Here is a 15,434-nt window from a genome sequence, read left to right on the forward strand (position 1 = left end):
TATATAGGGATATTAGTAACAATATTCTGGTCTAACGTGATTGTAAAGTATTGGTGAGCAAGGGGAGGGATTGCTACGAGCGTCAGCTCGGCAGTCGCAGCATCCATCCATCCACTCCTCCCCCTCCGACCCGTCGCATAGAACAGCCCATTTTAATGTTGCCATCACCATAGGACGAGTGCGGTAAGCGAGGCATCTTTTCAGCATGTAGACCCAAATTCTTGTTCACCCATTGGAGCTTGTGCTGTATTATCAATTAGACGAAAAAATTACAGCAACGAGAGTAACTGGGAGCAACGACCAGAATAACAGTAATAATATCAAATAGCTACCTGCGGTCCTTAACCATTAATTTATGCAAACACGCTAACATCTACCCTGCATCATATAATTTTCTTCCGCATTAGAGGAATTCCACATAGACATCTGCACAATTCTGTGCTATACATTTTCATATCCTGACCAGAAACAACAGATGGGACATCACGTCAGTATAGTCTACATCCTTCAAACGTTTTTCTCTGTCGGATATGAAGTGAATTTAAAAGTGAAGAACATTGGATTTCCTGTTTTTCTAAACTCTCCTTTGACGTCCTTGGACATGGCCGGGTGAGTATTTCAAAAAAAAATCTCAGTTCAATGGTGTTCTATCATTATGGTGGACTAAGGATAGATACTATGGCATCAAAATGCCTCATGATATTGGAGTGACCTGTGAAAATGGCGAATATTTGCACCATTTATTAGACCTAGGCCTATTATTATTATCATTATCATTATTATTATTATTATAGCCTACCTTTCTCGGTAGAACACTAGTATTGATAGCAGTCATCCAAAATATTATGGCATTGGTAGGCTATAATAAAACTAACAATCCATGAGATAAAATGTATTCATGAATCCAATATAGTGACTTGGCTACATTACGAGATACTATAAAACATTTATTTGTCAGTTATTACAGGCAATTATCAGTTATTACCGAGAAAACTATCTAGGTAGGCTACATTAATGTTGTGGGCAACAGGAATAGATTATTATTCATAGTAGGGCAGCACTGGCATCTGGAATATAAAAATCCCGATTTGGCGTATTCTGGGAATAGGGTATAGGCCTACTGGTCACTTCTATGATTGATATGAGTATGCCGTTATTTTATGTCTGACTGAGTCAAATCAGTGCACAGAGATGAGTTATTCAGCGAATGAGCCATAGCCCGTGTCTATCCGGTGATAACCTTGTAGTAGGCCAGCTCACAGATTAAATGTAGCACATTCACGCGGGCAAAATGTTATACTTTTCCCACCATCAAGAAACACATTATGTTCCAATCGTATTTTTCCGTGAGCTGCAATTCTTTTGAAATCTGTTGCCTCGAAAATATGTTCTCATTCAAATTAGGCCCATCATACCCCCTTCCACCTCTGGAAAAACTATAATAAAAATGATGAATGTAAGGAAAGGTGTATATTTCCCTACTTTTGTGTGCATTTCTATCGTAAGGGAAGGATATCGCTAACATGAGAGAGATTTTGTGCAGACCAAGGTTAACACTGATATCTGAAGGTTACAAGTAAAGGACATGGTGGATTTTGACAATGTACTAAAACATGCTCCGTCTTGCAAGGTACATTTATGATTTTTTAAGTTATAATATATAAACACGTATGTTTCCATTCACTTTTTGATACTGTGGAAATATAAGAAATCTTAATATAGCCTAATGCTTCGTGCCACGATGGAGGCGCTTTTCGCCTCGCATCACTCGGAGGAGAGGATCCTCTGTATCCCAGATCGCTGAGCATCATGGCTGTGCGCGTCGCCTTGGTAAAAGCCCTTTCTAGACATGGATTGGCTATTTCCATACGAGCGTCACGACGCTCTTTCAGAAGACTGTACTGTGATAACAAATATATTCTGGAAATGTGTTTAACCTTAAAAATGTTATTGGGATTTTGATGATTCCTGGGCCCATATAGCATGTAAAGGGGGGAATAGCATCGAGGGAATGCAATTCACTGTTTGAAGATGAGGAGGAGAGGAGGTTATTATGCGAAGGTCATACAATACTCAGAATAGTGTAGGTCTGATGCATTACCTAAAGGCTTGTCAAATTCATGAGGAGCCAAAATAATCAGCTAATCCCATGCACACCTTTAGATTATTTGCTAATTCCTTTAAAACATTGAATAGGGCCTAAAAAGTATAAAATCATAAGGAAATGTACACATTTCTTTGTAATGATTACAATTTGATGCCACAATTCAAGGATGTAACTTAGTCCTAGATACATAACAGTATGAAGATATTGTATATTTGCATGGGTTTTCATCCCAACGTCTTTCTCCTCCTATTTTTAGTATGAACATTTATTACAGTTAAGTATGTCCCCCTGATCAGAGAGCCACCCCACTACTAAGCAGTTAGAGAAGCCATAACATCCTAAATCAATAAACTACAAATCAATAGACCTCTTATAAATAAATTATATGTCTGTTTTTTTGTTTTGTTTGATTTTTGTCCCAGTGAGGGAGGGGGTGGGTTTCCAGCAACTCCTATTGGCTCATTAATAATTCTCTTTGGTGCAAATTATATATCACATTTTTATGACGGAGTGAAATCCTGTCAAGATGCTGAAATTCTTACAATATGAGAGTTATTTTCAGACTTGGCTTTATAGTAATTTAAGGGGAATATCCTATTTGTCTCTGTTGGCAAATGTTCACAACTCAATGTTTAGATAGGATTGAATGATGTAAGAATATTCTCTACAAAACCCATTTTCTCCATCTTCTCCAGCCTTTAGGTGAATCCTACACTCCACATGCCAAAGCATCTTCCTCTTCACCCCCAAACGCTTGAGCTCTTCTTTCTATTTCTCTCCTTACAAATATCTGTTTCTATGGATTGGTATCCCCCCTATCATTTTGCTTGATTCTCTTTTGTCTTCTGGGGTTGTGAAACAGACCAGATTAAGGTGGAATAAACCACCGTCAAATCACATGACAAAAACATTTCCAAATGTTCTTTCACACATGCCCTGATATGGAGAATCATAGAAGGGGCAAAGGAGGGAGTGGCATGGGGGAACATTAATCTAAAAATCACATAGTCAAGCATTTCCTACCCTGGCCCTTTTCAAAGAAGTCCATCAGAGAATAATTGTTTTTTGAAGAATCAATACACTTCTATTACCACACATTATCATGGGGGACTTAGCCAATAGTTCGGTGGAGTTCAAACCCAAGAAGCGAGGTAGTGGAGGGGGAACAGAGGTCAACCATGCAGGGGACTTTGGGGCCACTCTGGAGGACCTGCGGGACCTCATGGAGCTGAGAGGTGCAGAGGCCATTCAGAAGATCCAGGAGAACTACACAGACACAGAGGGCCTCTGTCAGAGACTGAAGACATCCCCAGCCGATGGTGAGAGTCTCACTCAGACACACCACTCTCAGTGACATACTTCACTGGAAACATACAACACACCTTATTAGTCTACCTTACTAATCAAATTCAAACTGATAGGTCAAATCAACTGGATTTTTAATGAAGAACCAGTTGATGATATTTTATGCTATAGCGCTACTGCCATCGTGTTTGCATAGATGGTTTCTACCAGATGTCCTCATTTGTACTGTCCTCATCCACCTTGTTTTGTATCTGTATTTGTGCATTCCCAACTCAGTCTGCCCGAACATGCTTTCATGTTATGTTGCTAAGCTACAAAAGCATCAGCAATCTGGTGGGTGTGAGGCAGAGAGACAGACACCTCCTCTCATTCATCATGGCCTCCTGCAGCAAACATAAAATAGGCCTGAGGAGAGATGCTCAAACCACTATATGAGCATTTCATGTTTTCATCATATTGCTTTATTTTCCCCATTATAGTTTAAAATGATGTAATTTTGTCACTTTTTAGATGACGTTAAATGATACAAATGCCTACGATTCAACGCACCTCTAATATCTGCACACTTTTATGATGATTACAAAAATGTTTTTATAATTCAGTAGAGATACATGTAGGCTGTTTCAGTTAGAGAGATGAAGAGGAATTTGTTCATGAACCTGTCATTACCATGGCAACTGCGAGAATATTGTCTGAATGAGTAAAAGGTGACTTTTCACAGAGAGTCAGATGAATTATTAATTTGCATATCTCATCGCCCTGAGATGTTCCTGCTCACGTGTCTTCTTATCACCAGACTGTTTCACACATCATTTCTGAACTCGGTTATAGTGCGACTACATTTTGACTACCTCAACAAATGGGCTTGGGTGAAAAAGAGACAAATAAAGAGAGAGAGAGAGAGAGATGGCTGGGTTGCCAGTAGCAGCAGGTGACGTTTGGCAGGGGAGGACATGAGGTGTGTGTGCCAGAGCGCACACCCCACAGAGAAGCAGACACACACTGACTTAGCCATCTGGGCCGTTCCCACCCCATCTATCTCATTTTACTAAAAGAGCACCCAGCACCCAGTGTCAGCACTCAAACATTTATATGTCTGTTATATGATTCATGTGAGTGAGACTATTGAAATGTACATTTACAGACGTAATTGAAAGATGGCTTATGCTGTGTTCTGTCTGCTCTAATGTAGACATTTTGATAGCATTTTATTTTAATGCTCTGTCATAATACCTACACAAGGCTGTAAGAAACATGGCCTAAACTGTAATTATCTCAAGTTCTATGACCAATATAATGTAATGAATGTTTATGACAACAGTATTTCACATGGCCAGTTTCTAATATAAACCTATTATGAAGTGTTACACACTAACTTTCTGAAGCATGATGCACTGAAAAAGATTCAGATTCATGGCAGAGACCTGCAATTTCACAAATATTTGGTCGTATGTTGGCGTCCTGATAGAACATCCAAATAACATTTCACTCTACAATAATCTTCAACAGTTCCTTAGCTACCCCCTTACCTACTGAATTCACACGAGAATCTGATGCCCTCTAATAGCATTTAAAATTAAATCCAGTGAGGTGGATGAAGGGATGTCGCGCTCCATGTTTAGTAGCAGCATTCCCTGTCCTCTCTAGGCCTATCGGACAACCCGTCAGACCTAGAGAAGCGTGGCCAGGTGTTTGGCCAGAACTTTATCCCTCCTAAGAAGGCGAAGTCGTTCCTGGAGCTGGTCTGGGAGGCCCTACAGGATGTAACTCTCATCATCCTGGAGATAGCTGCCATCATCTCCCTCGCACTGTCCTTCTACCAACCGCCCGGAGAGGAGAGCGAAGGTAGGTGTGACTGACTGTCCAGGGATCAGACTTTGGCCTTCCGCATGCCTTAAGAAAGCATTAATTAGCCCTCTGAGCTAAAGCCTAGGCATTAGCTATGGGAGTTAACACACGTTTTCAGTTCTCTCAGTTAAGGTAACTCATCAGGTGAGCGGAGTTCCCTCTTCCCTCACTTCTCTGCCCTTTCTCTTTCTTTATTTCTCTCTCTGCTCTATCTTTCTTCCTATTTCTCTCTCTCCCTCTCTCTCTGCAGCTTGTGGGAATGTGGCATCCGGTGCGGAGGACGAGGGTGAGGCGGAGGCTGGCTGGATTGAGGGCGCGGCCATCTTGCTGTCCGTCGTCTGCGTAGTGCTGGTGACGGCCTTTAATGACTGGAGCAAGGAGAAGCAGTTCCGGGGGCTGCAGAGCCGTATTGAGCAGGAGCAGCGATTTGCCGTGGTGCGTAACGGCACTGTCATCCAGATCCCTGTGGCTGAAATGGTGGTCGGGGACGTGGCCCAAATCAAATACGGTCAGTCCAGGATCAGGAGAGGTCACCTGATGTAGTTTACCTGGTTAGACTATCTACGTAGCTACCTGTGTATAATGCATTTGTAGTTCCTTCGACTGTATCTTACCAAAGGTCTATTAAGAATCAAACATTCATAACAGCTCAACCATAAATGCATAAATAATACATTAAACATATCTGGTATTGTGTAGATTTCTTTTAAGCAGTCATAACAATGTTTGGATCCTTATGATTCCTTATAGATCCTTATAAGTCTCTGGTCCCTTGTCTCCTCCTGCTTCCGCTCCCACACAGGTGATCTCCTGCCTGCTGATGGGATTCTGATACAGGGCAATGACCTGAAGATCGATGAGAGCTCGCTGACCGGAGAGTCTGACCATGTAAAAAAGTCTGTTGACAAGGACCCCATGTTGCTGTCTGGTGAGTTGTTTGCATATAATACAGTAGTCATGTTACAGTCGGGAGACAGAGGCCATGCCAGTGGTGTTTTCCTCTGTGCAGTATGTGTGTGTGTGTGTCTGTGTGTATGTTTGTGTGTGCACACCCCCCAATGCAAAATCCCACTCATCCCACTGTATAAGCAAGTTTATAGTCTACTGCTCAAAGAGAGGGCAAAGAGGGGTGGGCTATCAGCTGATCATAGAGATTGTAGATTATGTAAATCAGCTAGTTAGCTAGCTAGCTAGTTAGCTATGCTGTCGAAACAATCTAACTAGTCTTTGATCCGTGATTGGAGTTTGTTCTGCTGCTGACACCTGCCTCTTAAGCCTACTAACAAACAGTCAAATTGAACCCTTCCCTGTTCCTGACCGTGAGATGACACATGCAACTCAAAACAGAGCCACTACTACACTACCGTTTGGCGCCGGTAGCTTCTGCCTGCAGTATGAGTGCTGTCAGTGCGCAGTCGGCAGAGGAGCGGGGGAGGGCGGATTTTCCATTATTCTAAAATGAGAAATTAGCAAGTTTGATGGGCAATTCATTTAAATAACAAGAGAGAAAATAGACTAAAAGTGAAATAAAATGTAATAATTAAAAGACGCCACCAATCTGAAAGGGCATTTTTCTCATAAGAGGGCAAAAAGGCAGGTGCTCAGCCACATTTAGACCTCTATCTGTGTACGTGCTTGTGCCTGTGTGTGTGTGTGTGTGTGTGTACTTTTGTTGTATGCATAACTGGTGATCTGCCTGAGTGAATGGCCTGCCTAGTGTCTCCGTGTGCTGGCTGCAGTGCCGAGAGGGGAAATCTCATTGCCTCTCCCAGTAAGAGAGTGACTCCTCCCTGGAGCCTGACAGGACTAATCAGATTGTAGCCCCTGGTCAGCATCCTGAGCACCGGGTCATGGATCCATTAGACCCACAGGGGACCCTCACTCATCCTCTACCCAATAATGATCCTCGGAACTGGACTACTCACTCCATAGGTCCACTAGGCTAGGTCTATGCAGAGATCTAAAAGAAGCATGCTGTTGTGATTGTGATATAGCAGCCTAATCCACATTGGTGACGGAGCCGAATAACAAATATTGAAAGTATTCAGATGCAGGTTTAGAAATATGTGTGATACGATTTCATCAAGCAATATACACAATTTTCCCAGTATGTATCTGTCACACTTACAGTGGGGAGAACAAGTATTTGATACACTGCCGATTTTGCAGGTTTTCCTACAAAAATCCAGAAAATCACATTGTATGATTTTTAAGTAATTCATTTGCATTTTATTGCATGACATAAGTATTTGATACATCAGAAAAGCAGAACTTAATATTTGGTACAGAAACCTTTGTTTGCAATTACAGAGATCATATGTTTCCTGTAGGTCTTGATCAGGTTTGCACACACTGCAGCAGGGATTTTGGCCCACTCCTCCATACAGACCTTCTCCAGATCCTTCAGGTTTCGGGGCTGTCGCTGGGCAATACGGACTTTCAGCTCCCTCCAAAGATTTTCTATTGGGTTCAGGTCTGGAGACTGGCTAGGCCACTCCAGGACCTTGAGATGCTTCTTACAGAGCCACTCCTTAGTTGCCCTGGCTGTGTGTTTCGGGTCGTTGTCATGCTGGAAGACCCAGCCACGACCCATCTTCAATGCTCTTACTGAGGGAAGGAGGTTGTTGGCCAAGATCTCGCGATACATGGCCCCATCCATCCTCCCCTCAATACAGTGCAGTTGTCCTGTCCCCTTTTCAGAAAAGCATCCCCAAAGAATGATGTTTTCACCTCCATGCTTCACGGTTGGGATGGTGTTCTTGGGGTTGTACTCATCCTTCTTCTTCCTCCAAACACGGCGAGTGGAGTTTAGACCAAAAAGCTCTATTTTTGTCTCATCAGACCACATGACCTTCTCCCATTCCTCCTCTGGATCATCCAGATGGTCATTGGACATGCGCTGGCTTGAGCAGGGGGACCTTGCGTGCGCTGCAGGATTTTAATCCATGACGGCGTAGTGTGTTACTAATGGTTTTCTTTGAGACTGTGGTCCCAGCTCTCTTCAGGTCATTGACCAGGTCCTGCCGTGTAGTTATGGGCTGATCCCTCACCTTCCTCATGATCATTGATGCCCCACGAGGTGAGATCTTGCATGGAGCCCCAGATCGAGGGTGATTGACCGTCATCTTGAACTTCTTCCATTTTCTAATAATTACGCCAACAGTTGTTGCCTTCTCACCAAGCTGCTTGCCTATTGTCCTGTAGCCCATCCCAGCCTTGTGCAGGTCTACAATTTTATCCCTGATGTCCTTACACAGCTCTCTGGTCTTGGCCATTGTGGAGAGGTTGGAATCTGTTTGATTGAGTGTGTGGACAGGTGTCTTTTATACAGGTAACGAGTTCAAACAGGTGCAGTTAATACAGGTGATGAGTGGAGAACAGGAGGGCTGCTTAAAGAAAAACTAACAGGTTGGTAGGTGATCAAATACTTATGTCATGCAATAAAATGCAAATTAATTACTTAAAAATCATACAATGTGATTTTCTGGATTTTTGTTTTAGATTCCGCCTCTCACAGTTGAAGTGTACCTATGATAAAAATTACAGACCTCTACATGCTTTTTTAAAGTAGGAAAACCTGCAAAATCGGCAGTGTATCAAATACTTGTTCTCCCCACTGAACCTCTCGTGTTGCTCATAAATCACTTGATGTTTGGGCCACCACACATTGGATGAATGCAAACTCTGTAAATGCTGTGGAATTTATCAGTTCCAGATGAAATACAGTCACTTTACTTGCTCTGACCATCTACATGCTGTAGTTTAGTGCACATGTTCATAACAGTCCCAAGCCATTACATATGTAAGCAATCATCAACATCAAACATATTTAGCAGTATTCTGAGCTATTCCACTCCCTGGTATTAGGCAGTGTTATTGAACAACCCCTGGTCTCTTGAGATAGAGTATTTTTATTAATGGGAACATAATGGAGCTCTGCTGTACAAAAGTAATTAGATCACCGGTCAGTAGGAAAAACAGGGGAAAGTGACCTTACACAGTGATTAAAAAAACAAACTACAGTAGCTACAGATTGGTGAGTGTAATTCTGCATTGCCTCTGGATTCCAACCTGCGTTCCCAATGGCACATGACACTCAAGCCAACCATGCAAACTCTAGAACAAGAGGCTGGCTTGTCACTCCAGGAATGAGAGTTTTAGGTCTCAGTGAAGATGATGTTACTGTGTAATGTGAACTTAGCAGTCCACTATATCTACATCATATAAATACATTTTCCGCAATAACCTTCTTTGAACAGCATATCGATCGCAAACGATATTAATGGAAATTCTCCCTTCTGTTTGAGGTGCGATATGATTAATACATTTAATTCGGAAAGTATTCAGACCCCTTCACTTTTTCCACATTTTGTTACGTTACTGCCTTATTCTAAAATGAATTACATGATTTTTCCCCTCATCAATCTACACACAATACCCCATAATGACAAAGCGAAAACAGGTTTTTAGAAATTGTAGCAAATTTATTAAAAATAAAAAACAGAAATATCTTATTTACATACTTATTCAGACCCTTTGCTATGAGACTCGAAATTGAGCTCAGGTGCATCCTGTTTCCATTGATCATCCTTGAGATGTTTCTACATCTTGATTGGAGTCCACCTGTGGTAAATTCAATTGATTGGACATGATTTGTAAATGTGATATTTCAGTTTTTTTTTTATACATTTGCAAAAATGTCTATAAACCAGTTTTTTTGCTTTGTCATTATGGGTTATTGTGTGTAGATTGATGAGGGAAAAACAAACAAACAATTGAATCCCTTTTAGAATAAGGCTGTAACATAACAAAATGTGGAAAAAGTGAAGGGGTCTGAATACTTTCTGAATGCACTGTATGTACTCTGTTTATTATAGTGTTGATCATTGTGAGTTATTCCCATGTCTATTTAGGAATTTAATCTTTGTGTCCCCTTAGGAACTCATGTGATGGAAGGCTCAGGAAAGATGCTAGTTACTGCTGTGGGGATCAACTCTCAAACTGGAATCATCTTCACTCTACTGGGGGCTGGAGAGGGGGAGGAGGAGGAGAAAGACAAGAAAGGTGAGATAATAAGGCAGGCAGAAGGTGTAATGTCCTTAAGACGTTGGGTATCATTTTTGTGAGTATGAAGCAAATATAGTACATTTGAAACTCAATACATATACCAGGGATACTTAAAATGGATATGAAGAGTTTCATTCCAAAACGCTATATATCCATTTTCAGAAATGTTGGTAAATTAGCTTTTTTGGGGGGGGCACTTATTAGAAGTGATTGGTGTGGTTTTTTTCCACATGCAATCATGGCATGGAGTTGTTCAATGACAGACAGAGAAAAACAATCACTCTCAGAGACAAAAGTAGCACTGCAAAGATTTACACAGTACAACTGTACAAATGATACATTTGTGACATCAATATTTTTTATATATTTTTTAAAGTGTATCAATACAGTAAAATGAGATCTTTGTTCTTGTTAAAAGTAGTGCACTATATGGGGAATAGGGTGCCATTTGGGGCGAGTCCTAACTCTAACCAAACACTGAGCCTGAGGCTGGATTTATGATGAGTTGAATTTATATGTTAAATATACAGCATACAAACATTCCATTCCAGCTAAACAATGGATATATAGTGTTTTGCAACAAAACCCATTTTAATACATATATAAAATCTATGAACAAAAAATCTGAGACCAGAAATATTTTACACACCCATAGGCATTCACTTCTGATGAAAAAACACAAATGTGAAAAATCTGTGCATATAGCGTTTTGGAAATTAACTCTTCATATATACACTACCAGTCAAAAGTTTGGACACACCTACTTATTCAAGGGTTTTTCTTTATTTTTAGTATTTTTTACATTGTAGAATAATAGTGAAGACATCAAAACAATGAAAGAACACATATGGAATCATGTAGTAACCAAAAAAGTGTTAAACAAATCAAAATATATCTTCAAATAGCCACCCTTTCCCTTGATGACAGCTTTGCACACTCTTGGTATTATCTCAACCAGCTTCATGAGGTAGTCACCTGGAATGCATTTCAATTAACAGGTGTGCCTTCTTAAAAGTTAATTTGTGGAATTTCTTTCCTTCTTAATGCGTTTGAGACAATCAGTTGTGTTGTGACAAGGTAGGGGGGGTATACAGAAGATAGCCCTATTTCGCAAAAGACCAAGTCCGTATTATGGCAAGAACAGCTCAAATAAGCAAAGAGAAATGACAGTCCATCATTACTTTAAGACATGAATGTCAGTCAATACGGAAAGTGTTAAGAACTTTGAACGTTTCTTCAAGTGCAGTCGCAAAAACCATCTAGCGCTATGATGAAACTGGCTCTCATGAGGACCGCCACAGGAATGGAAGACCCAGAGTTACCTTTGCTGCAGAGGATAAGTTCATTAGAGTTACCAGCCTCAGAAATTGCAGCCCAAATAAATGCTTCACAGAGTTCAAGTCACAGACACATCTCAACATCAACTGTTCAGAGGGGACTGTGTGAATTAGGCCTTCATGGTCAAATTGCTGCAAAGAAACCACTACTAAAGGACACCAGTAAGAGGAAGAGACCTGCTTGGGCAAGAAACACTAGCAATGGACATTAGACCAAATTGGAGATTTTTGGTTCCAACCGCCGTGTCTTTGTGAGACACGGTGTGGGTGAACAGATGATCTCCGCATGTGTAGTTCCCACCGTAAAGCATGGAGGAGGAGGTGTTATGGTGTGGGGGCGCTTTGCTGGTGACACTGTCTGTGATTTATTTAGAATTCAAGGCACACTTAACCAGCATGGCTACCACAGAATTCTGCAGCGATACGCCATCCCATCTGGTTTGGGCTTAGTGGGACTATCATTTGTTTTTCAACAGGACAATGACCCAACACACCTCCAGGCTGTGTAAGGGCTATTTTACCAAGATGGAGAGTGATGGAGTGCTGCATCAGATTACCTGGCCTCCACAATCCCCCGACCTCAACCCAATTGAGATGGTTTGGGATGAGTCGGAACACAGAGTGAAGGAAAAGCAGCCAACAAGTGCTCAGCATATGTGGGAACTCCTTCAAGACTGTTGGAAAAGCATTCCAGGTGAAGCTGGTTGAGAGAATGCCAAGAGTGTGCAAAGCTGTCATAAAGGCAAAGGTTAGCTATTTGAAGAATCTCAAATATAAAATATATTTTAATTTGTTTAACACTTTTTTGGTTACTACATGATTCCATATGTGTTATTTCATAGTTTTGATGTCTTCACTATTATTCTACAATGTAAAAAATAGTAAAAATAAAGAAAAATCCTTGAATGAGTAGGTGAGTCCAAACTTTTGACTGGTACTGTACATGGATGTATTTACATGTGATTGACTTACGATGTCTGTTTCTTATACTGTTTATTCACAGACAGACGTACAGTGGGGGAAAAAAGTATTTAGTCAGCCACCAATTGTGCAAGTTCTCCCACTTAAAAAGATGAGAGAGGCCTGTGATTTTCATCATATGTACACGTCAACTATGACAGACAAATTGAGAAAAAAATATCCAGAAAATCACATTGTAGGATTTGTAATGAATTTATTTGCAAATTATGGTGGAAAATAAGTATTTGGTCACCTACAAACAAGCAACATTTCTGGCTCTCACAGACCTGTAACTTCTTCTTTAAGAGGCTCCTCTGTCCTCCACTCGTTACCTGTATTAATGGCACCTGTTTGAACTTGTTATCAGTATAAAATACACCTGTCCACAACCTCAAACAGTCACACTCCAAACTCCACTATGGCCAAGACCAAAGAGCTGTCAAAGGACACCAGTTGTAGACAATTGTAGACCTGCACCAGGCTGGGAAGACTGACTCTGCAATAGGTAAGCAGCTTGGTTTGAAGAAATCAACTGTGGGAGCAATTATTAGGAAATGGAAGACATACAAGACCACTGATAATCTCCCTCGATCTGGGGCTCCACGCAAGATCTCACCCCGTGGGGTCAAAATGATCACAAGAACGGTGAGCAAAAATCCCAGAACCACACGGGGGGACCTAGTGAATGACCTGCAGAGAGCTGGGACCAAAGTAACAAAGCCTACCATCAGTAACACACTACGCCGCCAGGGACTCAAATCCTGCAGTGCCAGACGTGTCCCCCTGCTTAAGCCAGTACATGTCCAGGCCCGTCTGAAGTTTGCTAGAGTGCATTTGGATGATCCAGAAGAGGATTGGGAGAATGTCATATGGTCAGATGAAACCAAAATAGAACTTTTTGGTAAAAACTCAACTCGTCGTGTTTGGAGGACAAATAATGCTGAGTTGCATCCAAAGAACACCATACCTACTGTGAAGCATGGGGGTGGAAACATCATGCTTCGGGGCTGTTTTTCTGCAAAGGGACCAGGACGACTGATCCGTGTAAAGGAAAGAATGAATGGGGCCATGTATCGTGAGATTTTGAGTGAAAACCTCCTTCCATCAGCAAGGGCATTGAAGATGAAACGTGGCTGGGTCTTTCAGCATGACAATGATCCCAAACACACCGCCCGGGCAACGAAGGAGTGGCTTCGTAAGAAGCATTTCAAGGTCCTGGAGTGGCCTAGCCAGTCTCCAGATCTCAACCCCATAGAAAATCTTTGGAGGGAGTTGAAAGTCCGTGTTGCCAAGCGACAGCCCCAAAACATCACTGCTCTAGAGGAGATCTGCATGGAGGAATGGGCCAAAATACCAGCAACAGTGTGTGAAAACCTTGTGAAGACTTACAGAAAATGTTTGACCTGTGTCATTGCCAACAAAGGGTATATAACAAAGTATTGAGAAACTTTTGTTATTGACCAAATACTTATTTTCCACCATAATTTGCAAATAAATTCATTAAAAATCCTACAATGTGATTTTCTGGATTTTTTTTCCTCATTTTGTCTGTCATAGTTGACGTGTACCTATGATGAAAATTACAGGCCTCTCTCATCTTTTTAAGTGGGAGAACTTGCACAATTGGTGGCTGACTAAATACTTTTTTCCCCCACTGTATATAAGTATCATGAATTGGCAGTTTCAATAGGTGTGTTGAAGAGATGCTCCATTTAGCTGTGTCATTCAAGGCCTGATGTTACTTCTGCTTAAGAGAAAGAGAGAGCAAAGCATCTCTGAGCTGTACAGTGTGCATTTACAGTACATGGGCAGAGACTTTTCTCCCCGTCTCCCTCTCCTTGATATGAAGAGGGGTAGCTAGCTGTTTAATAATTATATCTAAAAGCATAGGAGTCTGCAAAGCGATCAGTACTTGAATGGAAAGAGGGAGAGCACGATGGAGATGGGGTTACACAGAGGGGGAAGCCTCTGGTTAGGACCAAGCTTCACAATGAAGATCATAGAAAGACATGATGCAATTGTTTACTTATTTGCTGCTCCTGAGGTCTCATTCATTCATTTTTATTCATTCCTTGTTTGTTGTTTCTGTTGCTCATCCTTTTTACTGTTTTGATTGTTTTTGTCTCTTAATTTGATAAAATCTCTTATTGTCCCTGTCCCTATCTCAAATCCCAAACCACTATCTCATCAGAGGGCAATAATACCCCTGCAGTCGAAGCAAAACAGATCAGCATCACGAATGGTAGGTGTTTCCCCTACTAGACTAGTTAGATTGGTGAAGGGGTTTGCTAGAGATATTCCATGGGACTCCCATGGGAAATTGTGGACCCCTAATGTAATTGAAAGAAAATTACAAACTGTAAAATATTTTGAAAAGTACGTTTAACATGTTGATATAAGTCATGGCGATTTCTTCACACGTTTCTGTCACTTTCATTTTGTCTATTCATTTTCCCATTCGATTTTTACTCCTTTAGGGGGGTTAAAATGGGAGCGATGTTTGCCTCCCATGCAGCAATATGTCTGTCACATTCAGCTGTATCAGTCTAGATATTTCTCTCTCTCTCTCGCTTAATCACAGGCAAGCAAGATGGGACACTGGAAAACAATCAGAACAAAGGTAAGAAACGGGGATTCCAAGGCAGAGGAATCATCCCTAATTTCAAGTAGGCTACTTTATATAAATCGTTTGGGAAACAATGCAAACAACAGATGGTTTAAGGTAATAATTTATACAAAATATTTTAAAACATTTTACTTCTCAAATAAGATGGAAGCAATATCTTGATTTATGTAGAACCAACCTGGGG

At 41.1% G+C, this 15,434-nt stretch overlaps 1 protein-coding gene across 6 annotated transcripts in view; it reads left to right on the forward strand.

Moving 5' to 3' along the window:
• Nucleotides 1–3,209: 3,209 nt before the first annotated feature.
• The window catches only part of LOC311150359 (plasma membrane calcium-transporting ATPase 3-like), a gene marked incomplete at both ends in the record, with an annotated part of 30,308 nt that continues 18,083 nt past the window's right edge, over nucleotides 3,210–15,434 (forward strand). For 2 of the 6 annotated variants that reach the window (XM_084187771.1, XM_084187774.1), the window contains 7 exons: nucleotides 3,210–3,426; nucleotides 5,060–5,257; nucleotides 5,511–5,768; nucleotides 6,063–6,188; nucleotides 10,199–10,324; nucleotides 14,816–14,866; nucleotides 15,206–15,244. In XM_084187771.1, coding sequence (XP_084043897.1) covers nucleotides 3,210–3,426; nucleotides 5,060–5,257; nucleotides 5,511–5,768; nucleotides 6,063–6,188; nucleotides 10,199–10,324; nucleotides 14,816–14,866; nucleotides 15,206–15,244 — 1,015 coding nt within the window. Of the gene's footprint in view, nucleotides 3,427–5,059; nucleotides 5,258–5,510; nucleotides 5,769–6,062; nucleotides 6,189–10,198; nucleotides 10,349–14,815; nucleotides 14,867–15,205; nucleotides 15,245–15,434 lie in introns of all 6 variants that reach the window. The other 4 variants (XM_084187772.1, XM_084187773.1, XM_084187775.1 and 1 more) reach the window with 4 other exon arrangements.

The sequence above is a fragment of the Coregonus lavaretus genome (assembly GCF_964263955.1).
Source record: "Coregonus lavaretus genome assembly, chromosome: 22".
Taxonomy (NCBI): Eukaryota; Metazoa; Chordata; class Actinopteri; order Salmoniformes; family Salmonidae; genus Coregonus; species Coregonus lavaretus.